At 38.0% G+C, this 23,923-nt stretch overlaps 1 protein-coding gene across 1 annotated transcript in view; it reads left to right on the top strand.

The window, feature by feature from the left end:
- The window catches only part of ABLIM2 (actin binding LIM protein family member 2), a 242,968-nt gene that overhangs the window by 30,108 nt on the left and 188,937 nt on the right, over nucleotides 1–23,923 (top strand). The window contains exon 2 of the mRNA XM_044681548.1: nucleotides 666–809. Coding sequence (XP_044537483.1) covers nucleotides 666–809 — 144 coding nt within the window. The remainder of the gene's footprint in view (nucleotides 1–665; nucleotides 810–23,923) is intronic.

Here is a 23,923-nt window from a genome sequence, read left to right as displayed (position 1 = left end):
AGTGGCCTACCCAGTGTCATACACTGATAAATGTCTAAGGCATGTGTTTCTGAGCTGCCTCTAATTTAAGATGAGAAGATTAAAGCATAGAGAAGTTAATGACTTATCTAGGGTCACACAGCTAGGAATTGTCAAAGCAAGGTCTTGGACTCAGGTCCTCTAATTCTAAGGCCAGACCCCTTTCTACTATTATAGACTACACTTGTAGAACCATGTGTTTTAGATTTTGTACTATTATTTTTACTGTTCTATTTACCTGGACTCCTATAGGAACATAAACCGTTGAACTCTCAGAATTTAGCCAGCCAGGTTCTAATAAAAACTCTGTGTGTGCCTGGTCTAAATCTCAAAGTCCTTCCAATTCCATAGGACATATCAGAACTTGAGTTCTGCTAGCATAGCGCTGAAGAACTTGGAGTCACCTATATACTCTAATGAGCCATCGGAACAGTATTTGAGCGGAGAGCTAGTATTGACAATAATAAATAGTATATTAACTACAAGTAGTATATTAACTACAAGTTCTCCAAATAAAAATATCTTCTTTCCTCCATTCTGTGTTTCTTTTATTTGTCCTGAATCAATTATTTTCCTTCTTTGGTTACCATTGTCTACCTTTTGTAAGTGAAAACACTCTCCTTAAAACCTGTTCTTTCTTTTAACAGTATCTCAACAACAGGCTGTCCACAGCCACCTGGAGAAGCCATCAAGTACTGCGATTCTGTGTAACACCTGTGGGAATGTATGCAAAGGAGAAGTTTTGCGAGTCCAGAACAAGTATTTTCATATAAAGTGCTTTGTTTGCAAAGGTAAGCTTTCAAACAAACATATTAAACATCTACTATTTGCCAGACACTCTATTAAGCCCTTTCCTCATTTTCCTTTATTCATCATTCCAAATTCCTTTTCAAAACAAAATTTGAGCCATAAATTTTTATAGCTAGAAGGACTTTTGTCAAACCCTTTTTATAGGTAAGGAAATAGAGACCTTGAAATGAGAAGTAACTCATCTAGGGTCACCCACCAAACTTATTAAGTAACATTCTCAAACATGGGTCTCCTGATTCCTATCTACTATACTTTCTCCTACTCTAATAGTGAGTGACTGAGTATCCCTAGGTATCAACAGTTATAACCTGGGAATTATCATCATACCATGTTCCCCTTCTGCCATATTGCTTTTCTGTTATAGAGGTTATTCCTTTTGGAATACAGGTTGGGAAGAAATGACTTTTGGCATATACATTCAACACTGAGAAAGGATCATGCTAAGCAAAAGACTTAGGATCCAAAGAGATCTTGGCAAGTTAGAACAATGGATCAGACCTAAATAAGACATTTAATAGGGATAAATTCTTCTACCTGGACTTTTAAAAAATCGATTTAAAAAGTTTAGCATAGATGAAATATAGCTGGAGAATGATTTGTGTAAAAATTTACAACTATAAGCTTTGAATAAATCAACAGTATGGCATGGGAGCCAAATATCTAAAACAATCCTGTTGTTGTTCAGTTGTTACAATTGGGTCTGACTCTTTATGACCCCATTTGTGGTTTTCTTGGCAAAGATCCTGGAGTGGTTTGCCATTTCCTTCTCCAGCTCATTTGACCGATAAGAAAACTGAGGTTTACATGGGGTCACACAGCTAGTAAGTGTCTGAGGCTAGGTTTGAACTCAGAAAGATTAGTCTTCCTGACTCCAGATCCAGTGCTTTTCCATTGCACCTCCTAGCTGGCCCCAAACAATTCTGGAATGCTTTAATAGAGGCATAATGCCTGGAGTACAACAATAAAAGCCATGCCACTAGATTCTGTCTTAGGAAGAATATTGACGAATTAGAACATATCCAGAGAAGAGATACTAGGATAGGAAAAGACTAGAAATCTCATAGAAGGAGGGACCAGTTGTACAACCTGAGATGTTTAGAAAGGAGAAGAGAGGGGCAAAACAGTTATTATTTTCAAGCATTTGAAGATGTAGCAATCTCTCATCTCATGTAGCAATGGCTTTAGACTTGCTTTTTTTTGGCCCTAAGTAGCATTAGTAGACACAATGAATAGGAAATGCTGAGAAGTAGATTTTGATTCCATGTTAGGATGAATTTCATCACATTTGGAATTGCCCCAAAGTGGAATGGATCACCTAAGGCTGTAATGAATTCTCTTTAACTGTGAAACTTCAAGTGGAGACAAGATGAAAATTTATTAGAGATCATAAGGACCATAGGAATAAGAGTTAGCTTAATAACACACCTATGGTTATATAGGGAAGTGAGCCAAGAGTTGAACCCAGATTTTCTGACTTCAAATCTATGAAATCATTTCTTCCACCATACCACACTGCTCTGTTATAGAAATCAATAGTAACTGAGATAAGTTAGACTAGTTCACTTTTCAGACTTTGCAAGTCTGAAGTTCTATTATTTTCTAAGCTAAAATCTGCCTACTTATAACTTTTGTCCATTGCTTTGAGTTCTGTCTTTGAATTTTAAGGAGAAAAGTCAACTGGCATTTAAATACTACCTTTGTGACTCAGTTTCTAGGGTCAAAATGTTTTAAAACCATATGAGAAAACAGACAAAAGCACCATCAGTGGAGTCAAGAACTGATCCAGCCATTCTAGAAAGCATTTTTGAATGGCAACCCAGTCACTAAACAGTGTATACCATTTGTCTTAGCAATACCCACCAGTGCTGTGTCCTAAAGAGATCAAAGAAAGCAGAAATGTCTCCATATGTACACAAATATTTACAACATCTTTTTTTGTTAGTAGCAAAGAATTACAAACAAAAGGAGTGCTCATCAGTTGGGGAATGGCTAAATGTGAAAGAATTACATTATGCCATAAGGAATGATGGGATAGTTTCAGGGAAACCTGGGAAAACTTGTGTGTCTGATAAAAAGTAAAGAGAACAGAACCAAGAGGAAAAAACTTTAACACCATGAAAAAGGAACCACTTTAACTGTGATCAATACAGCTATGGGACCAAAGATGGAGAATGCTGCCCACCTCCTGTTAGAGAGGGAACGGACTCAAATGCAGAAGGAGACACATTTTTGGATGTGACCAATGAGGGAATTTGTTTTGTGTTTTGCTTGACTAAGTTTGTTACAACTTTTCTTTAATTTGCTAGTTGTGGGGAGAGGTAGGAGGAGGGAAAAGAAAACAAATGTTTGTTAATAGGAAAAGTAAAATTTAATTTTAAAAGGGTTTTAGAGAAAGTAAGGGGGAAAATCATAGGAGTACTTTAGGCAAATAAGTCTGGTTTTTGGGTCTCTGTTTCCTGAAAAAGAAAAAGAGATGGGGGTAGGGAGTGGGAAAAGTATTGGAATAGAAAGTTTCAAAACTTCTTCCAGCTATTAATAGATTATTAGTGCTCTAATTCAATTTTATGTAATAAAATATATCATAAAATAATTGTCCTTAGAGCTGGAAAGTGAATCCAATCTTTTGCTTATCTATATTCCTCATTTGACAGAGGGGTGAAACAGAAATCCAAAAGGGGCAAGGTTGTACCTAAAGTTAGAAACAAAACTAGAATGAAAGCCTCTTAGACTAAAGTTAACTGAGAAGCTTAGATTGAACATGCTGTCAAAAAGAGACTCATGCTCTTTTGCTGTCGATTGAAAAATGGAAAGACCTAGAAAGAGCACATCATAAGTAAGCAAACCAGCCCCGGGCATTCTGAAAGGGAACCATTTAATGGGTCAATGATGCCCTGCCAGTTTACCCTAATGAAACAATCTTTCTCCCAGTTCAGCCAATGAAGGAGCATGCTTTCATAAACTTGTTACAGCATTTGTGATGAATATACCTTCCACAAGTGTTGACATTGTACCTATCTACAGGTCAAGTCCAATTTCTCACAGTGATTTGTTACATTTTTCTCATCTGAATAATCTGCCTAGGGGCAAAAAATGCAGCTTCTTTTGCTTAACCTCTTGGGTTCTTTCTAGCTCTAACATTTTATTACTGTGATTCTACAAATAAAAAGTGCAAGGATATTCTCATAGGAGATGTCATAATGTCTTTGTCCTTGGATTTTATAATAGTGATAATGATGGAGGCTGCTTATTCCATTTCTAGGTAGTTCACATTGTTAGGAATTTTTTTCTGATATCAAACCCAAATACAATTCTACCAATTATTCCTGGTTCTTCCAAGTCCCACTGGGACCAAACAGAATAAACCTAATCCCATCTCCATATAACAGGTCTTCAATTCTTGAACATAACTTTCATGCCTTCGTCTTCAAAAACTTCCCCCTATCCAGTCTTCTCTTTTCTATGTGAAATAGCCTCAATTCCTCCAGCTGATTCTCTTATGACTTAGCCTCCATGCCCTTTACCACCTTGGTCACTCTCCTTTGGATATTCTCTAGTTAAATCAACATTCTTCTTAAACTATGTCACTAAGAACCACACACTCTGATGAGAAAGAGTATACATTAGGATTATTACCTGCAGCCAGTTAGGTCTTGCAAGTGGATAGAACATGGGCCTGGAAACAGGAAGATCTGAGTTCAAATATAATCTCAGATACTTATAAGCTTTATGACCGTAGAAAACTCACTTAACCACTGTTTGCCTTAGTTTCCTTTACTATAACATGGGGACAATAACAGCGTAGGCTTCCCATGATTATTCTGAAGATCAGACTAGAAAATAATTGTAAAGTGTTCAGCCCAGTGCTTGGCATTATTATGGTGCTATTTACATGCTTATTCCCTTTTCCTGGAAGCCATGCCTCTCTTAATGCAGTTTAAGGTTGCATTACCATTTTTTTGGCTGACATTTCACAGTGTTAACTCATATTGAGTGATTGTCCACTAAAACCTCAGGATCTTTTCAAAATAACTGCTGTCAAACCATGTTATGTCTCATCTTATACTTGCAAATTTTTTCTGAACCTTAGAAGGAAGACAATATTTCTCTCTATTGAGTTTTGTCTTATTATATTCAGCATCATACTCTAACTTGTCAAAGTCCTTTAGAATCCCAAATATTCCATCAACTTTTGGGCTATCCTTTTTAATTTTGTGTTATCTGCCAGTTTGAAGAACAAGAGAATAATTTACATGGTGACTGTAATAATGTAAAGATAAATGATATCAAGAGACTTCAGAACTCTGATCAATACATGATCCAATCATGACTTCAGAGATCGAATGCTGAGGCATACTTCCAAGCTCTTGGCAAAGAGGTGGTGGGACTATAGGTGCAGAGATATACTATATGATATACTATATCTATTTATTATTAATGTTATTATTATTTACTTAATTTCATCCCCTCGAGCTCTTTAGCAATCTGAGGCTGGGTTTGGCTAATTTACTTCTCAAAATAAACCTATAAGCTCTCTCTCAATAATTAGCTCAAGCCCCTACTTAGTTTTATTAAATGTTAACTATTTAGGGAATGAGAAAAACTTCCTTTCTCATAGGAATTATTCATCTATAATTAAATATTAAAATCCACATGCACGTGTAACTTATAAAAAGTAGAATTAGTAATAAACACAAAGATATAATCATTTATAACACTTTATCTATGACTAATGTCTCAACCTGCATTAGCTCACACCCTCAATATCTTAATAGATAATTCCTTTTTCTTTTCTAAAAGCACAGCCTTGAGTCATTCAATTCACTCTAGACAATGATTAAGGTTTCTTTTCTTTCTTTTTTTTAAAACCCTTAAAACTTCTGTGTATTGGCTCCTTGGTGGAAGAATGGTAAGGGTGGGCAATGGGGGTCAAGTGACTTGCCCAGGGTCACACAGCTGAGAAGTGTCTGAGGCCAGATTTGAACCTAGGACCTCCCATCTCTAGGCCTGACTCTCACTCCACTGAGCTACCAAGCTGCCCCTGATTAAGATTTCTTAAGAATCTTCAAAATTAATCCTTTTTTATTTTTTGTTATCCCTTCAGTAATCATAGGAAATTATCTTTCACCTTCTTTCAAACACTTCATAGAATTCTCTTCATAAACTTCTTTTAGGATTTCCGCATAAAATAACATCTAAGGCAGTTCTTATAAGGAAGTAGTCCATCCTCACCTCTTTTCTTTCTGTTGCATAGATTCTTCAAAGATCCCCATAGATTACAGATAAAAATCACTTTCTCCCTAACTCAGGGGGGAGAAATGCTTCACATTAAGCTATTTCCTCAACTGATTTTAAAGTATAATGTTTAATTGAACTGATGGAGTCTGAATGCAGATCAAAACATACTATGTTTCACTTTCTTCTTTTTTTTTTCTAATTTGAGATCTCGTCCACAAAATGATCAACATAGAAAAATGCATTACACAATTGCACATGTAAAATCTTTATTAGACTGCTTACAGTCTCATGACAGGGGGAGGGATGGAAGGGAGTAAGGGAGAGGAGGATAAGGAGGGAGGAAGAAAGTTTGGAACTCAAATTAAAAAAAAATAAATGTTAAAAATTGTTTTTACATGTAACTTGGGGGGAGTATAAAACTTAAAAAAAAAAAAGATCATCAACTGATTTTTAAAAATCACCCACTCAGAACTATTATTCTTCCAACAATTGATATGAACTCTTAAAGGGATAAGTCTCCTTAGGATCCATGAGAGAGCCTTTTGAAACAAATGTACATGTGTGTGTGCATCTGTATATGATTTTTATTACATATTAAAAAATCAGGCTTTCTGTAATATTATCTCAATGGGCTAATCTCTGTTGACAATGGTGAAAGAAAGCGATGTACTATATCATCCACCTGTTTGGAGGCTGTTTGTCACCCTTGGACCCCTGCTAAATGACTAGATGTTTTTTACACTATTCATATGTCATTCCCTTAGATGACACACAGCAACTTTTTATCCAGTTATTTATATCCCAACAGATGGACATGTTCTCATATACAAACCACTCCCTGTTACCAAGTTACATGGAGAGCTCATAATTTATTTTTTTTCTTCCTGGCAAACACTTTGTTCCCCCTCTTCCGCCTCCCCTCTGTTTTCTCTACAGATTCCAAAATAGTTAACTGGGAAAGCTTCCATTTGTAATTAAATCTAAAGCCTTAGGTTTTCTACAGTTGCTCCTGTGTTTAACCTGTCTTTTTTTTTTAACCCTTAACTTCTGTGTATTGGCTCCAAGGCAGAAGAGTGGTAAGGGTGGGCAATGGGGGTCAAGTGACTTGCCCAGGGTCACACAGCTAGGAAGTGTCTGAGGCCAGATTTGAACCTAGAAACTCCCATCTCTAGGCCTGACTCTCAATCCCACTGAGCTATTCAGCTGCCCCCTAACCTGTCATTTTAAAATGGAAGGATTCTGTTTCTACAAGGTGAGCCCTACATTTTTAATTGGAAGATCTAACTTTGAGGCTCCTTTCTTAACTCCTTTGCAACTTACCTGTGTGACTGGGCAAGTCACCCCACCTCTGAGCATGGTTTTTCTAATGCGTAAAATGAGGGCTCAGAAGGAGATGATCACAAAGGTCCCCTCCAGTTAGAAGTCCTAGGAGTTTGTTCATCAGTAAGGATTTGTTAAATACCTAAACATGCTAGGCTGGAACTATGAATACAAAAATGAAAGTTGACATTCTGCAAAGGGAACTCATATGCTCTGTGTACATATATTGGTGAACATAAAATAAGTGTGTTCAAAGTCAATACAAGTTAATTTGGGGGAAACACTAGCAGCTTGGGGTATCAGGAAAGAACTCACTTGTATTTGGCCTGAGCTTTGAAGGAAACGAGGGAGGAGTCTGAGAAGCAGAGGATGAGGAGGGAGAGCATTCTAGACATGAGAGACTGTGTGCAAAGGCACAAGGAGAGAGGATGGGGTATCGCGTGTGACAAGCTGCCAAAAGGCCATTTTGACTAAACCAAACTGTGAAGGAGGATAATGTAGCTACTAGCAGGGCTGCGGTAAGATCATGGATTTTAAAAATAAGCCTAACTTAGAGATGTGAACAACGAGGTTAAAGCTCTATGAAATAACAACAACGACAAAAGCCCAGGCTTTCTTTTTCATTGTCATTTTTGTCCAGAGGAGTTTGAAACCAAATACATAGACTTATTTCTTGGGATGGCCAAGGAAAAGATCAAAGAAGCTGGCAGGTAGGTGATTCAGTGGCTAGAAAGCCAGACCTGGAGATGGGAGGACCTGGATTCAAATCTGGTCCCAAACACTTCTTAGCTGGGTGACTAGACAAGTCACTTAACTCCATTTGCGTAGTCCTTACTGGTTTTTCTGCTTTGGAGCTGATTTCTAGCATCTATTCTAAGGCAGAAGGTAAGAGTTTAAAAAAATTAGGGAAGCCAATTACATCATTTTATATACTTGTTTTCTAGGTCAAGCTAAAAAATGTCAAGACTCAATGTAGGTAAATTAGAGGGTTTCAGTTATAATACAAAGGACTTGGAAATTCCTTTTACAGGCTTAACATATCTCATAATTACATAAAAGTATCATGAATACAAGGTTCTTTAAACATCCACTGACTGTTGATATTTCGGGAGTGCCTTAGGATTTATACCTTAAAGCACATTTATCCTGCAACAATCATAGAGGACAGTAAATGTAAATATCATTGTCCTTGTTTGGTAGATGAGGAATTGAAACTCAGGGAAGCAATATGGCTGAGTTGGGTCTCTGGATTCCCAAATCCATGGTACTTTCCAAGCCCATACTCTGTCTTTTAAATTAGACAGAACCTAAATAATCCTCTTAGACTCAAAATATTGGAATTGCAAGGCACCTTTGAGATCATCTATGCGAGCCCTTTCAATTTACAAATGGGGATAGAGATCTAGGAAGAGTGAATGCTTTGCCCATGTTGAAACAGTTAAAAAAGTCTTTGAATCAAGCCTTTGGATTTTTGGTCTTCCAATTTAGAATTCGGGGCTTTATCCACTTCATCATGATATCTCTTAATCATTGGAAAAACAGAATCGAACAGTCTTTTCATATTAGAAGGTATTTTAGAAATCATGGAGTCTAACTTTCTGATTTTACATATAAAAAAACCTGAGGTGAAGAGATCGGAGAAGCATTCTCCAAGGTCACATAGTAAAGAGAGAGAGTTTGGACAAGATAGTGTGTGATTCTTGATTCAGTTATCATTCTTACTAATAAACCAAATTAGTATTTTTCCCTCTTTGAATAGGACAAGTTAGGTTATTTTTACTCAAAGATGATTCCAGATTAGGGAAGTTAGAAAGTCTTTAAACCATGGACCATAGAAAGTGTTCTTTTCCTTTCCCAGTAAGCTAGAATCATGAAATGAGTCCCATCTTGAGTGATCTCATTGGGAGAAAGATGAGGAAGATGACATAATAAGAAAAGGAAAAAGGATATCTGTAAAGGATTGTACTAATGTTTAGAGTTTTGTGGGAGTGAAGAAGTAAGATCATTGAATGACAAATTAGAATTGCTTTGTACAACCAGAACTGTCATCATAATGGTACATATTAGCAGTCATGAACATTTCTATAGTGCTTCAAAGTTTACAAAACACTTTACTTATGAGACTATTTTGAAATAGGCAATGCAGGTATTGTTTGCCTTTTTTACAAATGAGTATTGCGATGCCCATTTTACAGATGAAGAAAGTAAAGTTCAGAGTCAAAAAAGAACAGTAGTTTTGGGATCACAATAACAGAATTAGCATATTTCATATTTGGAGAAGATTTCAAATGATGTAGAATAGAGACCTACCATTCTTACCACCACCACCACCACCTACCACCAGTGAGACAAGTATGATAGCCTAGCTGAAACAAGACCTCCAAAGAAGAGAAAGGAGGCAGCATGTGCCAAGCAGGTCACCCCTCAGATTCTGGTGATAGGGAGCCCAAAATCCCTAGTCCAAGATCTTTTGGAATTGTAGTCCTCCCTATCCCTACCACGTAGTTATGATTCCAGCACTGGATTCTTAGAATCATCCTCTAGGAGAGCAAGTATTGTGGAGAAAGAACCTACCAACCTTGTTGCCACCAAAACCATTGACCAACATCACCCATTAGTTCCCCTGCAACTATTGTCCAAGAGAGCAGCCTTTGTGGAGATATGTCCTGCTGTGTGCCTCTGTGGGTATTGGGGTCTCTACATCCTCAGCCATAGTTACTAAAGATTTGAAAAAGGACATCCTTGGAACTGTCAAATGGTCCAAGTCAGAAATAGATAGTTTTCTTATCAATGGATATGACATTAAAAAAGAAGCATTGCTATCTATTTTGCCACTGAACCCTGAGGACTATGAGGCCTTTCTATCTGGCTTATTTGCTGCCCAAACCTCCTCTATTTATTGTCTTCCCTTTTTTACACATGAACTCCTGGAGAGCCAGGGATGCCTCCTTTTCCCATTTGAATCTCCTATGATTTTGCACATAGTTAGTGTCTAATCAATATTTCTTTCCTTCTTTCATTTCAGAACATCTGGTCCAATCTGCACTTGGCCAAATGGGCATGGTGCAGTACAGTGGGAGGAATAGGCTCTGTTGTCAGAGCATCAGTTCTGCTTCTGCTTTTTATGGTCAGTGTGACTTTAAGCAAGTCCTTTAACCTCCATGAGCTTCAGTTTCCTCAACTATAAAATGAAGGAGTTGGACCAGATAACCTCTGAGTTGTTTCTAGTTCTAGCTCTCTGCTGCTGAGAATTCATTCCCTTTATAGCAAAAAAAAAAAAAAAAAAAAAAAAAAAAAAAAAAAAAAAGAGTGTTCCTTTGTCTTTGCTTGAAGATCCTACCTGTAAAATTGGCACATCAACCTTTAAGGGCAGCTCTGCTTGTTGGGAAGTTTTTCCTTTCTTGTTTGTTGTTTAGTCATTTCAGTCATGTCTAACTTTCTGCGACCCTATTTGGGGTTTTCTTGGCAAAGATACTGGAGTGGTTTGCCTTTCCTTCTCCAGCTCACTTTATAGATGAGGAAACTGAGGCATACAGGATTAAATGACTTACTTAATCACAACTAGTGTCTGAATCTGGATTTGAATTCAGTTTTCCCCAACTTTAGGCCTTATCCCATGCTCTGTCCACTATGCCACCTAGCTGCTCATACTGTGCCTAAATTTATGTCTTCACATTTTCCGTGTATTTCCTAGTTCTTCCTTTTGGGAGCCGAGCAGAATAAGGGTTATCCCCCTTTTATGTGATAGCCCCTCAGCCACTTTGAGATCATTCTGCTACAAGCTAAACATTCCTAGAATCTTCTAAGGATCTTTATCATTCTTCATCTTGAGGTCCTTTATCCTGGTTGCCCTCCTTTGAAAGTTCTCCAGCTTATCATGAACCTTTAGGATCTGGGTTCAAATCCCTGATCTCATGCTGTTGACCTGTGTGACAGATAAACCATTTTCTGGTTTCAATTCAACTTCATTTCCTTGGGCTTTAGTTTCCTCATCTATAAAATGAGGAGGTTGGACTAGTTGGCCGCACAACTAGTAGTTATCAGAGATAGGACTTGGGCACATGCTCTAACTATGAGTCAATGGTGGCTTTTTCCACTACAGCATTCATCTTCTCATAATTCCATGCTGACAAATCTGAGAAAAAATTTATTTCAATACTATCGTTTTAAATATTGATATTCTAACAGTTCTGAATTATAGGAAACTCTTTAATAAAATGGGAGTTTTTTGACATCGTAATTATCTTTTTTTTTTATTTTAAACCCTTAACTTCTGTGTATTGGCTCCTAGGTGGAAGAGTGGTAAGGGTAGGCAATGGGGGTCAAGTGACTTGCCCAGGGTCACACAGCTGGGAAGTGTCTGAGGCCGGATTTGAACCTAGGACCTCCTGTCTCTAGGCCTGGCTCTCAATCCACTGAGCTACCCAGCTGCCCCCTCATAATTATCTTTTAAAAATAAATTTCAAGAAGCATCTAGGTGGCTCAGTGGATAGAAAAACAGGAGGTCTTGGGTTCAAATGTGACCTCAGACACTTCCTAGTTGTATGACCATGGGCAAGTCACTTAACCCAGATTGCCCTGCCTTTACCGCAATCCCCTCTTTGAATTGATATTAAGACAAGATAAGGGTTTTAAAAAATGACAAGTTAATTGATATCACTTTTCAGAAAAGGAGGAAACAGAGATATATTCCTGTATCACAGAGAACTCTAAACTCACTATGCAGAGGATTCTATGGTAATAAAGTAGTCATATTTTAAAAAATATTGGGGAAATATTAGCTACTTCTTTCATATGAACAAGTTAAAGAAGGAATTGCTTGGAGCCTGTTGGAGCATAAAGGTAAAGTAGGAGGAATACAAAATAAAACTGACCACATAATATATCTTTTAAAAACTTAAATTTAATGGATTTTCCTCTTTCAGAACAGATAAATTAATCATTAGATTAACTTTACTTAAGTACACTAACCTGCCATACACACTTAATGCACATAGGTCTGCTTTACTACGACGATTATTTTTGGACCACCTGAATGTCTGCCACTTTTTAAATTTGGGATCAGATTTCACACCCACACCACATTCCTACTTCCTTCCTTCTTCCCGAAATCCAGGCCTAATTTGCTCCTCTTGTCCCATTAAAAAAATATTTCCTGGGGTGTGACCTTTCTCTAACTTAGCTCAAGACTAATGTTCTTCATTCCATTTTTCTTTCATGCCAGCCAGTCAGACAGTTCAGATGAATTGCCTTTCAAATTTATTTGGGTGAGGGGAAGGCGAGAAGTAGTTTTGGATCATAGCATATTAGAAATGGAAGGGGCTTTGGAAAATTGAATGTTAGAGCTGGAAAGGGCCTTAGAAACTATTTAGTCTGACTCTCTTTTTATTGATGTAGAAACTGAGGCATGTAGAAGAAGTGGAAGGGAATAAGTATTTATATCATGCCTACTCTATCTAGGCCCTGTGCCAAGTGCTTTTTTCAAATATCTCATTTGAAGGTGGGTAAGTGACTGGCCCACAGGTTATTTGTGGCTCTGCTTGGCTTTCAATGTTCTTTCTCTCTTTTTGTTTTAATTTATTTTTTTAAACCCTTAACTTCTGTGTATTGGCTCTTAGGTGGAAGAGTGGTAAGGGTGGGTAATTGGGGTCAAGTGACTTGCCCAGGGTCACACAGCTGGGAAGTGTCTGAGGCTGGATTTGAACCTAGGACCTCCCGTCTCTAGGCCTGACTCTCGATCCACTGAGCTACCCAGCTGCCCCTCAATGTTCTCTTAATGACAGAGTGAAATATCTCTGGTTGAGAAACATCTGGCCTTACCTTGGCATATTCTAAGTAGTTAATAAAGATTAAATATCACTTAATGGTGAAAAGGAAATGACTGTGAGGACATCAGTGGCCTGCTGAAGCTCATAGTTCTATTGAAACAGCTCTTTCAGAGGTTACCGTTGCTCAATTATAGGGAGTTCATCATCTTTCCAGCTCTTTGCCATCATGAAAATGCTGTATTGGCTACCTTGCTAATTCTAATTCTACTTCATCTTACAGATGAGGAAACTGAGGTATAGAGAAGTGGCATAACAGCCATGGCATAGTATAAAGAGTGCTGTGTTTGGGGTTAGAAAACCCACATTTGAATCTCAGCTTTGCCATTAACTGGCAATTGACTGTGGGACTTCAAGAATGCGCCTAGGGCCATGTTTACTGGCACTTTGGTGGATGGTAAATAGTGCAACAATTTAAGACAACCTAGATGGATAGCGTAAATGCTCCTTGCTTGATATGTAAAATAAGAAGAATAATTACACTCCTGCTCCATAGAATTATTGTGAAGAGCAAATGAAACGTAAAGCATTTTGCATAGTTTAATGTGTTCTATCTTATTACCCAGAGTGATTTGACTAAGTAGCAGAGCTTAGATTTGGACCAGACTTCCGGCATGCCCAGCCAGGATTCTTTATATTATACCATGCCTGGGGCAGATAAGAAAAATAAAGCAGAGCCCCTGCCCTCAAGGACCTTCTAGCTTTTGATGGGAAATAACTAGTGGAAAGAACAAAACTATGTCTCAATAAATGTTTACTGAATGAATGACTAAGTGCCTACTATGTACCAGGCACCATGCTAGGCTCTGGGAAAACAAATATGCAAAGAAATGGGACGGGCCCTAACCCCAAGAGGCTAATCTATTAGAAGCAAATGTCTTGTCCTAAGTGGTATATAAGGCCTGAGGAAGAGCAGATCCCTAAATGTTTTAAGGATTTTATTAAGTTGGAGGGTGACAGATTGTTCAAACAATTTAAGAAAGCATAGATGGACAAGGTAGAGACAAAAAACACTGGGGAGTTCAGAGTAGAAATCTGTGGGATGGGGGCAGTTAGGTAGCTCAGTGGATTGAGAGCCAGGCCTAAGGATTGGAGATTCTGGATTCAAATCTGACCTCAGATACTTTCTAGCTGTATGATCCTGGGCAAGATACTTAATCTCCAATGCCTAGCCCTTACTGCTTTTCTGCCTTGAAACTTAGTATTGATTCTAAGACAGAAGATATGGGTTAAACAACAACAACAACAAAAATCTATGGAAATCATTTGCTAGATGTTAAGGAGATTTCCATTTGTCTCCAGCCCTTCTTTATTACTCTTGTGTTGGCAGGTATTAGATCATCTGCCTTGATTGATGATCACAAGGAAATACTGTAGTGGGCCCTTCAACAACAGAGCACTGCAGATCCAATTCCCCTGATGTCTAGATGGAAGAATTGGAATCACCCTAAGCTATAAATAATAAAAACCCCTGAGAAGCAGAGCAAAAGAAAAGGGCCAGCTTGTTATGATTCACCCTGTCCTGGAGGGAGAGATAGGCAAAAATTGTGTAACTGTCCCCTTTTATGCATTTAGTTCCCATTATGGGATTGCTGCCCAGAAGTGCAGACACATTCTTCACAAAATTTGGTATGACAGTGAATTCATGTCTTATTGAAACTGATGCTCTCTCTTCTAAGGCAGATCATCACACCTCCCTACTTCTTTTCCTAGGTGATCTTCCACGCTGTTTTTCTAAGAATACTCCTCACAGCAATGGGGGTAGCTAGTAGTTTCCTGAGATTCAACTAATTGTTCTTGAAGTGTGGTATAGTAGATGGTGACCCAATCTTGAAGTCTAGAGGTCACCATTTTACATCAGCCTGTTTCACTGTGTATGACTCTGGGCAAGCCACTTAACTTTTATAAGCCTCGATTTCCTCATTTGTAAAATGAGAGATTGGACTAAATGTTCTTTCACATACTTTTTCATGATTCTATGGTAACTTTTTCATCAGATATACATGGACCGGATGACAATGGATGGGGGAGGCAATTAGTATCTCAGTGGCCCAGGACTTTCTCTGAAACTGGAAACTGTAGACTCCAACTGATCCATATTGATAGAGGGAGTTTCTTCACCAGGAGTTCAAATTCTGATGAAATTACAGATCCATACCCCATCCCTCCAACAGGAACTATGGCTAACCCCTCACCATTTGTTATTTATGATTGGCTAGTAAGTGGTGGTTGTAGAATTCAAACCCAGCTCTGAGGACTCACTGGGGCAGTTTCCTTCACACCACAAAGACTCCCCGAAAGTAAACTGCTTCTAAAACATTGGAAAGTGAGAGGAATCTATGACTATATGGAAAAGGGAGTCGAATTTCTATATGATTTATAAAAGCCAAAATATTAGGATTGTGTGTGTATAAGTAGAATGTGTGTATACACATAGTCATACGACATACGCATATCCTATGAATGCCATGATTTTCACCATTTTCTAAGGCATGCAGGTCCCATAATAAGACACATAGCATCTGCTTCTGTGCATTCACTGTATTGATATATTGACCATTGTCCCAGCACACAGTCATGTGTAGCTCTGTAGTTCCCTGCCCAGTGCTAATGAGGACAAAACCATTGGTTCAGTCCTGCCCCCAGCTTTGTTCTTTGTCAGAATATACTCTTGACCCTCACCTACCCTTAGTCACAAAGGGGAATTAAGCAAAGGCTCAGGACAAGCCCCAGGGAAAAACAACTTAAAAGGAATGTCCTGTTGATGGCAGATCATCACAACTCTTTCCATCCCAGTGTGAGGTCTCCTTATAAAGCTTCCTTTCTGTTGCCCCAGCTGAGGCTTGTATGCCCTCCCAGGGTGGGGCAGGCTTTAGGCAGATGACCTTGAGCAAACAAGTGTCCCTCCCAGCTCCATGGTCACACATGCTCCTACACACCCTGTTTTGGTCTCTAGAGGCTAAATTCATCTGATCTTGGTTCTACACACTCAGCCCAGAGATGGGCAGGGCTAGGCATGCTAGGGATCAGGCAAATTCTCTCTTGCCACGAATTCATTTACCCTTGTAACAAATTTGTAGAATTGGGGCAGCTCAGTGACTCAGTGGATAGAGAGCCAGGCCAAGAGGTAGGAAGCTTTTCCTACCTCTGTGACCCTGAGCAAGTCACTTAATCCCAGTTGGCTAGCCCTTGCTGCTCCTCTGCAATGGAATGATGCTTAGTGTTGATTCTAAGACAGAAGATAAGTGTGTAAAAAAACAAACAAGTAGGCAGAGACAAGCAAAACAAATTCCTGCATTGACCAGGAAGTGTATACAAAAATGTATGTCTCATTTTGCATCTTGAATTCATCACCTTTCTCTCCCTGAAGGTGGGTAGTATAGATTATCATCAATTCTCTGGAATCCATGTTGTCATTGCATTGATCAGAGTTCTTAAGTCATATCAAAGTCTTTACAGTACTTTTATTACATAAATTATTCTAATACCAAGTCAGCATGAATAGAAACTTTCTTCAGAATAGATTCATAGATATTCAGATATCATTTATCCCAGCCATTGTTCACTGCATGAAGCCTTGCCTAGAATATCTTGGACATATGGTCATCTGAATTGCACTTAAGTTGAGTTTACCGCACTGAAGCCTGGGACTTACTGGCAAAGAGCCATGATCTTGAGTCTGTAGCTTCTCATTATGCCCCTGGCCCAGGTGTATTTAAGAGGCATGGTGATATACTCTCTTTGTTGGTTAGTGAGAAATTTGGTGATGGAAACCAGCCATTAGAGATGGTAGAATAAGGAATATAAACTGAGAGCTAGCCATGGGGTCAGAATGGATGGATCAGTGCAAGGAACAGTAGTATAAATGAGATGGAAGTCGAGGACAGAAGATTAAGTAAGAGGCAGTTTGGGATGTATTAGAGGGAAAAGCAGAATTCTGGACAAAATTTTAATGATTCAGAATGAGTTAAGGAAAGTTGGCATCTGTAGCCTCATCAGTGTTTGGCATCTTGATTAGAAGTGAGAGTATATTGAAGAGGATTAGGCTGTATTCTGGGTCTTAGTGACCACCTAACTAGTATCACCAGAATTAGTATGGTGTTGGGAGGTGGGGTGCTGAGAATAGGAAAGCTGTGAAATTCTGTGTCTCAGTGGCAAATCTGAGCTTCCTGTGGTCTCTGCATGGAAGAACTGAGTATCAGAGGAGATCCAAGAAGAAATATAGCTTTGGAAATGACTAAGATCAAGGACTATATGTGTATCATGGATTCTTAGTACAGTGATGGGGGGGGGGGGTTCTTCACTACCCAAATCATCTCTGATCATTAGGAGATTTTTCTCTTTCTTGAGCCAAAATCTAATCCCTTCTAACTTTCACTGGTTGATCTTCATTCTGCTACACAGAATGAATCCCTTCAGATATTTAAAGAACTATCATGTTTCTTTGACCCTCGTTTTTCTTTTCTTCCAGCAAAACATTCCAAAATTCCTTCAAATACTCCTTGTGTGACAGGGTTTCAAAGTCCCCCTTGCTATTCTCATTGCTCCTTTTCTGATAATCCTAAACTCATTAACACCCTTTAAAATTGAACCCCAGAACTAGCCAAAATACTTGAAAAAGGTCTGACTGGGACTGTCTCCCTCTGAACATTAATGGAGTCTAATCATGTATTACCTCTTAGAGCTGCCTAAGACTGTAAGAGTCATTGCTTCTCACTGAGATCGAAGGCACTGAAACCCTTTTATATATAGTCTTTTTTCACAGGAATATTTTTGTCCAGCTATATTTCTTTCATTCGGTCTTTATATAACTGATTTTGAAATACATACATAGGTAGATAGATAGAAAAATTGAGCCTGTTTTTAGAAGCAGCGAGATGGCACATCCTACCGAGTGGATAGAGCTGCTGGACCTGGAGAGAGGAAGACCTGAGTTCACTTATGTTCTCATACACCTACTAGCTATGTCTTACTAGCTGGGCAAGTCCTGTAATCTCTACCTCAGTTTCTTCAATGGTAAAATAGAGATAATGATAACACCTCTAAGAGTTGTGAAAATCAAATGAAATGTTTGTGAACCATTTAGTTCAGTGACAGGACACATAGTAAACACTTGCTCCATTTCCTCTCCCCCCTTTTCCCATTGTACTTTGCTGACCTTGAACTCAACAATCCCCTTCTAGCTTTTGCTTATTGAAATTATATGGCTGTATCTTATTTCAATTACCAAGTCAATGGCTTGGTAACGGAAACCATAGCTCTGAGTTCATAATGAAGTCCAGAGTTGCTCTAAATTTCCCTAATAGAATGAATGTATCCTGTATTAGAAGGCAATTTGTTATCATTAAACATTGTGGCAGTAGACAAAACTCAAGCTCAGGCTTATTCATTCTGTGCTAAATTCATTAAAAGGCAAAATAAGAACTAGCTCTGTTTCTTGTAGCTCATTCTCTCAGTCAGACAGTCATTAAACATTTATAAGTGCCCACTATGTGCCGAATAGTGTACTAAATATATATCTAAAAATATAAATATAAAAATATTTTTATTTAAAAAATTTAAAATTAAAAAAATAAAAATATATTAAAAAATAAAAATATAAAGAAAGGCAAAAGATAATTTAAAAATTTTAAAAAATAAAAAATATTTAAAAAAATATAAAGGCAAAAAAATAGTCCTTAATCTCAAGGAGCTCACAACCTAATCTGTCCAATGATTATTCAGTTCTAATAGCCTATTTCAAAATGTATGCCTGGCCTCCCTCTCTTCTTTGTCAAGGTTGGGAGTTCTGAGTATATAACATTGCTTATTCCAACTATAGGGATATTCCAAGTCTCTCTCCTGGCTCTCTTTTGTTTCTAGGCCTTCTCATTTTGTAACTTCATTAGCTCCCAAGGGTTGCCTCTACATTTCTGTGTCAATGACTCCCAGATCTTTAGATTCGAGCCTAGAAATTCCTGTTCTCAGTGCCACATCTGCAGCAGCCTCTTGGAATTTTGAACTTGGTGTCCTTTAAACATAGCAAACTCAACAGGTCCAAAATGAACTTCACCTTTCCCCTGAACTCTTTCCCTCTTCCAGACATTCCTATTACTGTGGTCAAAGGTACCCCTTCAGTCATCTTCACTTGAAACCTCAGTGTAATACTTGATTCTTTACTCCCACTCATCTCATTCCTTTACTCCACTGCCAAGCCTTGCCATTTCTAAATCTTCAAAAATCTCTTTGAATGTGTGTCCCTTTCTTTCCGTTTATACAGATTCCAGCCTAGTTCAGGCCCTTATCACCTAGCCTGATATGCCATGGACCTAATCAAACTCCAGTGGCTTTCTCTTATCCTTCAGAGAAAAAAGTAATTCCCCTGTCTCTTTAAAAGTCATTTACAGGGGCAGCTGGGTAGCTCAGTGGATTGAGAGCCAGGCCTAGAGGTGGGAGGTCCTAGGTTCAAATCTGATCTCAGACACTTCCCAGCTATGTGACCCTGAGCAAGTCACTTAACCCGCATTGCCTAGCCCTTACCACTCTTCTGCCTTGGAGTCAATACACATACTATTGACTCCAAGACAGAAGGTAAGGGTTTTAAAAAATAAATAAACAAATAAATAAACAAATAAACAAATGAATAAATGAATAAACAAATAAATAAATAAGTAAGTAAACAAACAAACAAATAAATGAATGAATGAATGAATGAATGAATAAATAAATAAATAAATAAATAAATGGAAAATAAAAGTCATTTACAATGTGGGCCAACTTATTCTCATCTTATTACACATTATTCCTCTTCCTACACTATATGGTCAAGCTAAACTAGTCTGTTTTCTGTTCCTAACACATGATATTCAATTTCCTGTCTCCATGACTTTGTACTGGGCCTGCCCTTGGGATGTCTGAAATGCACTCCCTCCTCAAATCTGCCTCATAGTGTTGCTTTCTCTCTCTTTTTTTTTGTATCATCTTCTACATGAAGCCTATCTTGATCAATGAAATGCTAGTGCCCTCCTTCTATAATGACCTACAATTTGTTTTGTATTTGTTCTGTATGTAATTATATATATGTAATAACACATATGTTTACATATGTACATGTCTCCCCTTATGGAACATAAGCTTCTTGAGAATTTGGATTTTCTCATTCTTTGTATTTGTATTTCCAGTGCCTAAAATGTTTTCTATTACATAGCAGGCACTTAATAAATGCTTGTCGACTGAATATTTTAATAGCCTCCTTTTCGGCCTCTTTATCTCATTTCTTCCTACTGTAATACACCCTCCCCCTGGGCACCAAAGTGATTTTCCCAAGTTTGACCATGTCACCCCATTAATCAAACTCTAATAGCTCTCTATTATTTTCTTTTTTAAAAAATGTAATAAAAATTATCCATTTCATTTTTTGTAATGTTCTCTATGTAAACTTTTATGTTTCCCAATTTGTTTATGGTTTCACTAAACGCTTTACAATTACCTATTTAATTTTCACAACAACCCTGAGAGGCAGATGCTATTCTTTCTCCCATTTTGTAGATGAGGAAAATGAAACAAACAGATGTCAAATGTCTTGTTTAGAGTCACACAGCTAGTAAGTGTCTGAGACTGAATTTGATCTAAGTTCTTCTGATCTCCAGGCTTGGGGTTCTAATCACTGTCCCATCTAATTGAGGTTGATGAAGCAAAGCAATTTAACACACTGTCATATCTGATATCACATATCTCTTTCTACACCCTTGGACCATCACATTTTTGCCAACAGGTATAATTGGAATGTTTTTTTCATCAGTCTTCTTGAATCATGAGTTACTTGGTCATCATATCAATCCAACTTTTATAACCATTCAAAGAGATTTGCCTTTATATTATTATAGTATAATGTAAACTTATCTCCTGGTTCTTCTCTTTTTATTCTGCATCAATTCATGCAAGTCTTTCCAATTTTCTTTGAATTCATGATACTAATAATTTCCAGTTAGTAGCATTAATCCCTTTCATCCATACCACAATTCATTTATGCATTCCCTTCTTTAGCTCTAAAATCATTTCACCTCCAATCAACCTTTATAGGTTAGTTACTGGTTGTTCTTCTTTTTGGGGAGTCCATCTTTCCTTTTTCTTTCAACAGTCATTATACTTTTTCTTTTATATCATTATTTTCCAAAACTCCTTTCTCCTGATGTTTGCGAATCTCCCAATCTGCCCTAATTCTAGGTGGCCAATAATCAGTCCTAGTGTGTTGCCATAAACAAGGTGTGCAAACTTTGGTACAATATTGTCCACAAATTCCCTTACTGCAGAAGTTAAAGCTGTGGTCTCTGAACTCTTTCTTAAAACTATTTTATTAACTATTTCAATATAATTGATTTCCTTTGTAATCAATCTTATGTGTTTTATTCTATGTATTTAATAGTATTATTCAAAGAAGCAGTCCATGATGTGCAACAAAGGTTATGAGCTCCTGCCTTAAACTATCAGTTGTTTTATCAGGACTTTTATCTTTGAATCTGAATTGGTTACTCCCTCACATCAGACTTCCAGGCAGTTTAACCTGTTGATCACTCTAACAGACATAATCAACTAGTTCTTCTTATTCTTTTAATTTTTTTTCAAACTTTACCTTCTGTCTTAGAATCAATTTGTTATACTGGTTCCAGAGCTGAAGAGTGGTAAGGGCTAGGCAATGGGAGTTAATTAACTTTCTCAAAGTCACATAGATAGGAAGTGTCTAAATCCAGTTCTGAACCCAGGATCTCGCATCTCCAGGCTCGGCTTTCTACCCACTGATCAACTAGTTGTTTATTTTTGCCAATAAAAGCAGCTTGCAAAGAGCACATCACATTGCCTTCCTCCCCCTTCATTCCCTAACCCTGAAGTATTCAGGTCTCCTGCCATTGACTCATCAAAGGTCCAGAGTCCAAAGCATCCCAGAAATTTATCACCAGAGTCCCCTGATTATGCAGATCTGTGGCATGTAGCTTCTTTTAGATACCTAAAGGGGCCATGGCTACCAGCTAAGGTTAGATTGCCAAATTACCTGGTAGCTGAACTGGGGCTATTTTGAAGACTCTTTCAGGCCCCTGTCCATTAGATTGCTGCAGGTTCTCTCTGCCAGGAATCAGAGCCATACTCCTTCACTCTCCAGGAGAGGTCCAAACTGCTCCAGAAACTTTCTTTCATCATGATTTGACATCGCTCAGAAGTTGCCTTCAGTGTCAGCAGGCCGGCAATTACAATCCAGGATCATAAGCTTAATTACTTTTTTATTGCACTGGAATCCTTGACTTCAGCCCATTTGCTTGACTTTTACCCACTTCTTTAATTCTGATAGCCTGAGAATTCTTTAACATCCAAAAGAATGCATCTCAAATGATAGAATTTTAAGGATTGTAACAGGCAATGAATGGGAGGGGCAGGCAGGAGGGGCTTAAAAATATTCTGAAGGCATCCTCCTACATCTACTCTGCCTATTTCTACATTATCCAAAGTGGGGTAAAATGAGGATAAAATACTTTGCAAATGTTAAAGCAGCATGTAAACACTACTTGTGACTATTATGATTATTATCATTATACAAAGAAAGAGCATTGGCCTTGGAATCGGGAGATGTAGGATTGATTCCCACTATTTCCTAGCTGTGTAACTATGGCCAAGTTACTCAACCTTTATGAGCTTCATTCTCATCACCTATAGAATGGGAGGTAATAGGGAAAGGGATACCTACCTATCCTTCCTCCTTCCTGGGGTCATTATGGGGAGGTTTTTCTCATTTAATACATTTTTACGCTTTGATTTCCTTCCCTGTGGCTTGCCTTCCTATAACTTTTGAGAAACTTCATGATTGGATGCATCAAAGGTAAATGATTCTACCTGGAGTAGTAGAGTTCTTTGCTTCTAGCTCTTTACTGGTCTTATTAGTTCTTGGCTACTGCAACCTTTCCTAAGACTCAACAATCTATCATCCCAAAATTCCTTTCAAGAAACAGCACAGTTTAGATTGTCACAATTTTCAAAATCAGATTGTCAATTCTATTAATCAAACCATAAAAAATTTTAAAGCAGATTCTATTTGCTGTGCCCTGTGATAAGAGTTGAGGATATAAAGAAAGGTAAAAACAATTATTTCTTTCAATAAGCTTATATTTGGGGAGACAGTTCATACAACCTATATAAAGAGTTGTTGGAAGGTAATCTCAAAGGGGAAGACACTACCAGCTAAAGTACTAGAAAATGTTTGGGGAGACAGCTAGGTGGTTTGGTACTTTGAGAGCCAGGTCTACAGATGAGATGTCCTGGGTTCAGAACTGGTCTCACATGTTTCCTAGCTGTATGACCCTAGGCAAGTCACTTAACCCCCATTGCTTAGTGCTTACCATTTTTTCTGCTTTGAAACCAATGCAAAATATTGATTCTAAGATGGAAGGTAAGGGTTTAAAAAATGTTTCTTACAGACTGAGGTATTTAATCTGAATCTTGAAAAAATTATTGAAATAGGCCAGAAGAGAGGTAATGAGGAACTGAACCAGGTGATGATTGTGTGAGTTGAGAGAAGGTGACATATATGAGAGTTGTTGTAAAGAGACAAGTTTTCCAAGTGCCTATTAAGTACTTACCAACTCCCCAATCTAGATGCATATGTAGCCACTCCATTCTTTTACCCTTTACCTGAAATTATGGGAGTCCAGGGACAAGAGTTGTGCAGGATGGCCAGGCTTGGATGGCTT

This window comes from Gracilinanus agilis, chromosome 6, assembly GCF_016433145.1.
Source record: "Gracilinanus agilis isolate LMUSP501 chromosome 6, AgileGrace, whole genome shotgun sequence".
Classification (NCBI taxonomy): domain Eukaryota; kingdom Metazoa; phylum Chordata; class Mammalia; order Didelphimorphia; family Didelphidae; genus Gracilinanus; species Gracilinanus agilis.
The sequence above is the reverse complement of the archived record's forward strand: the minus strand, read 5'-3'. Positions and strand labels throughout refer to the sequence as shown.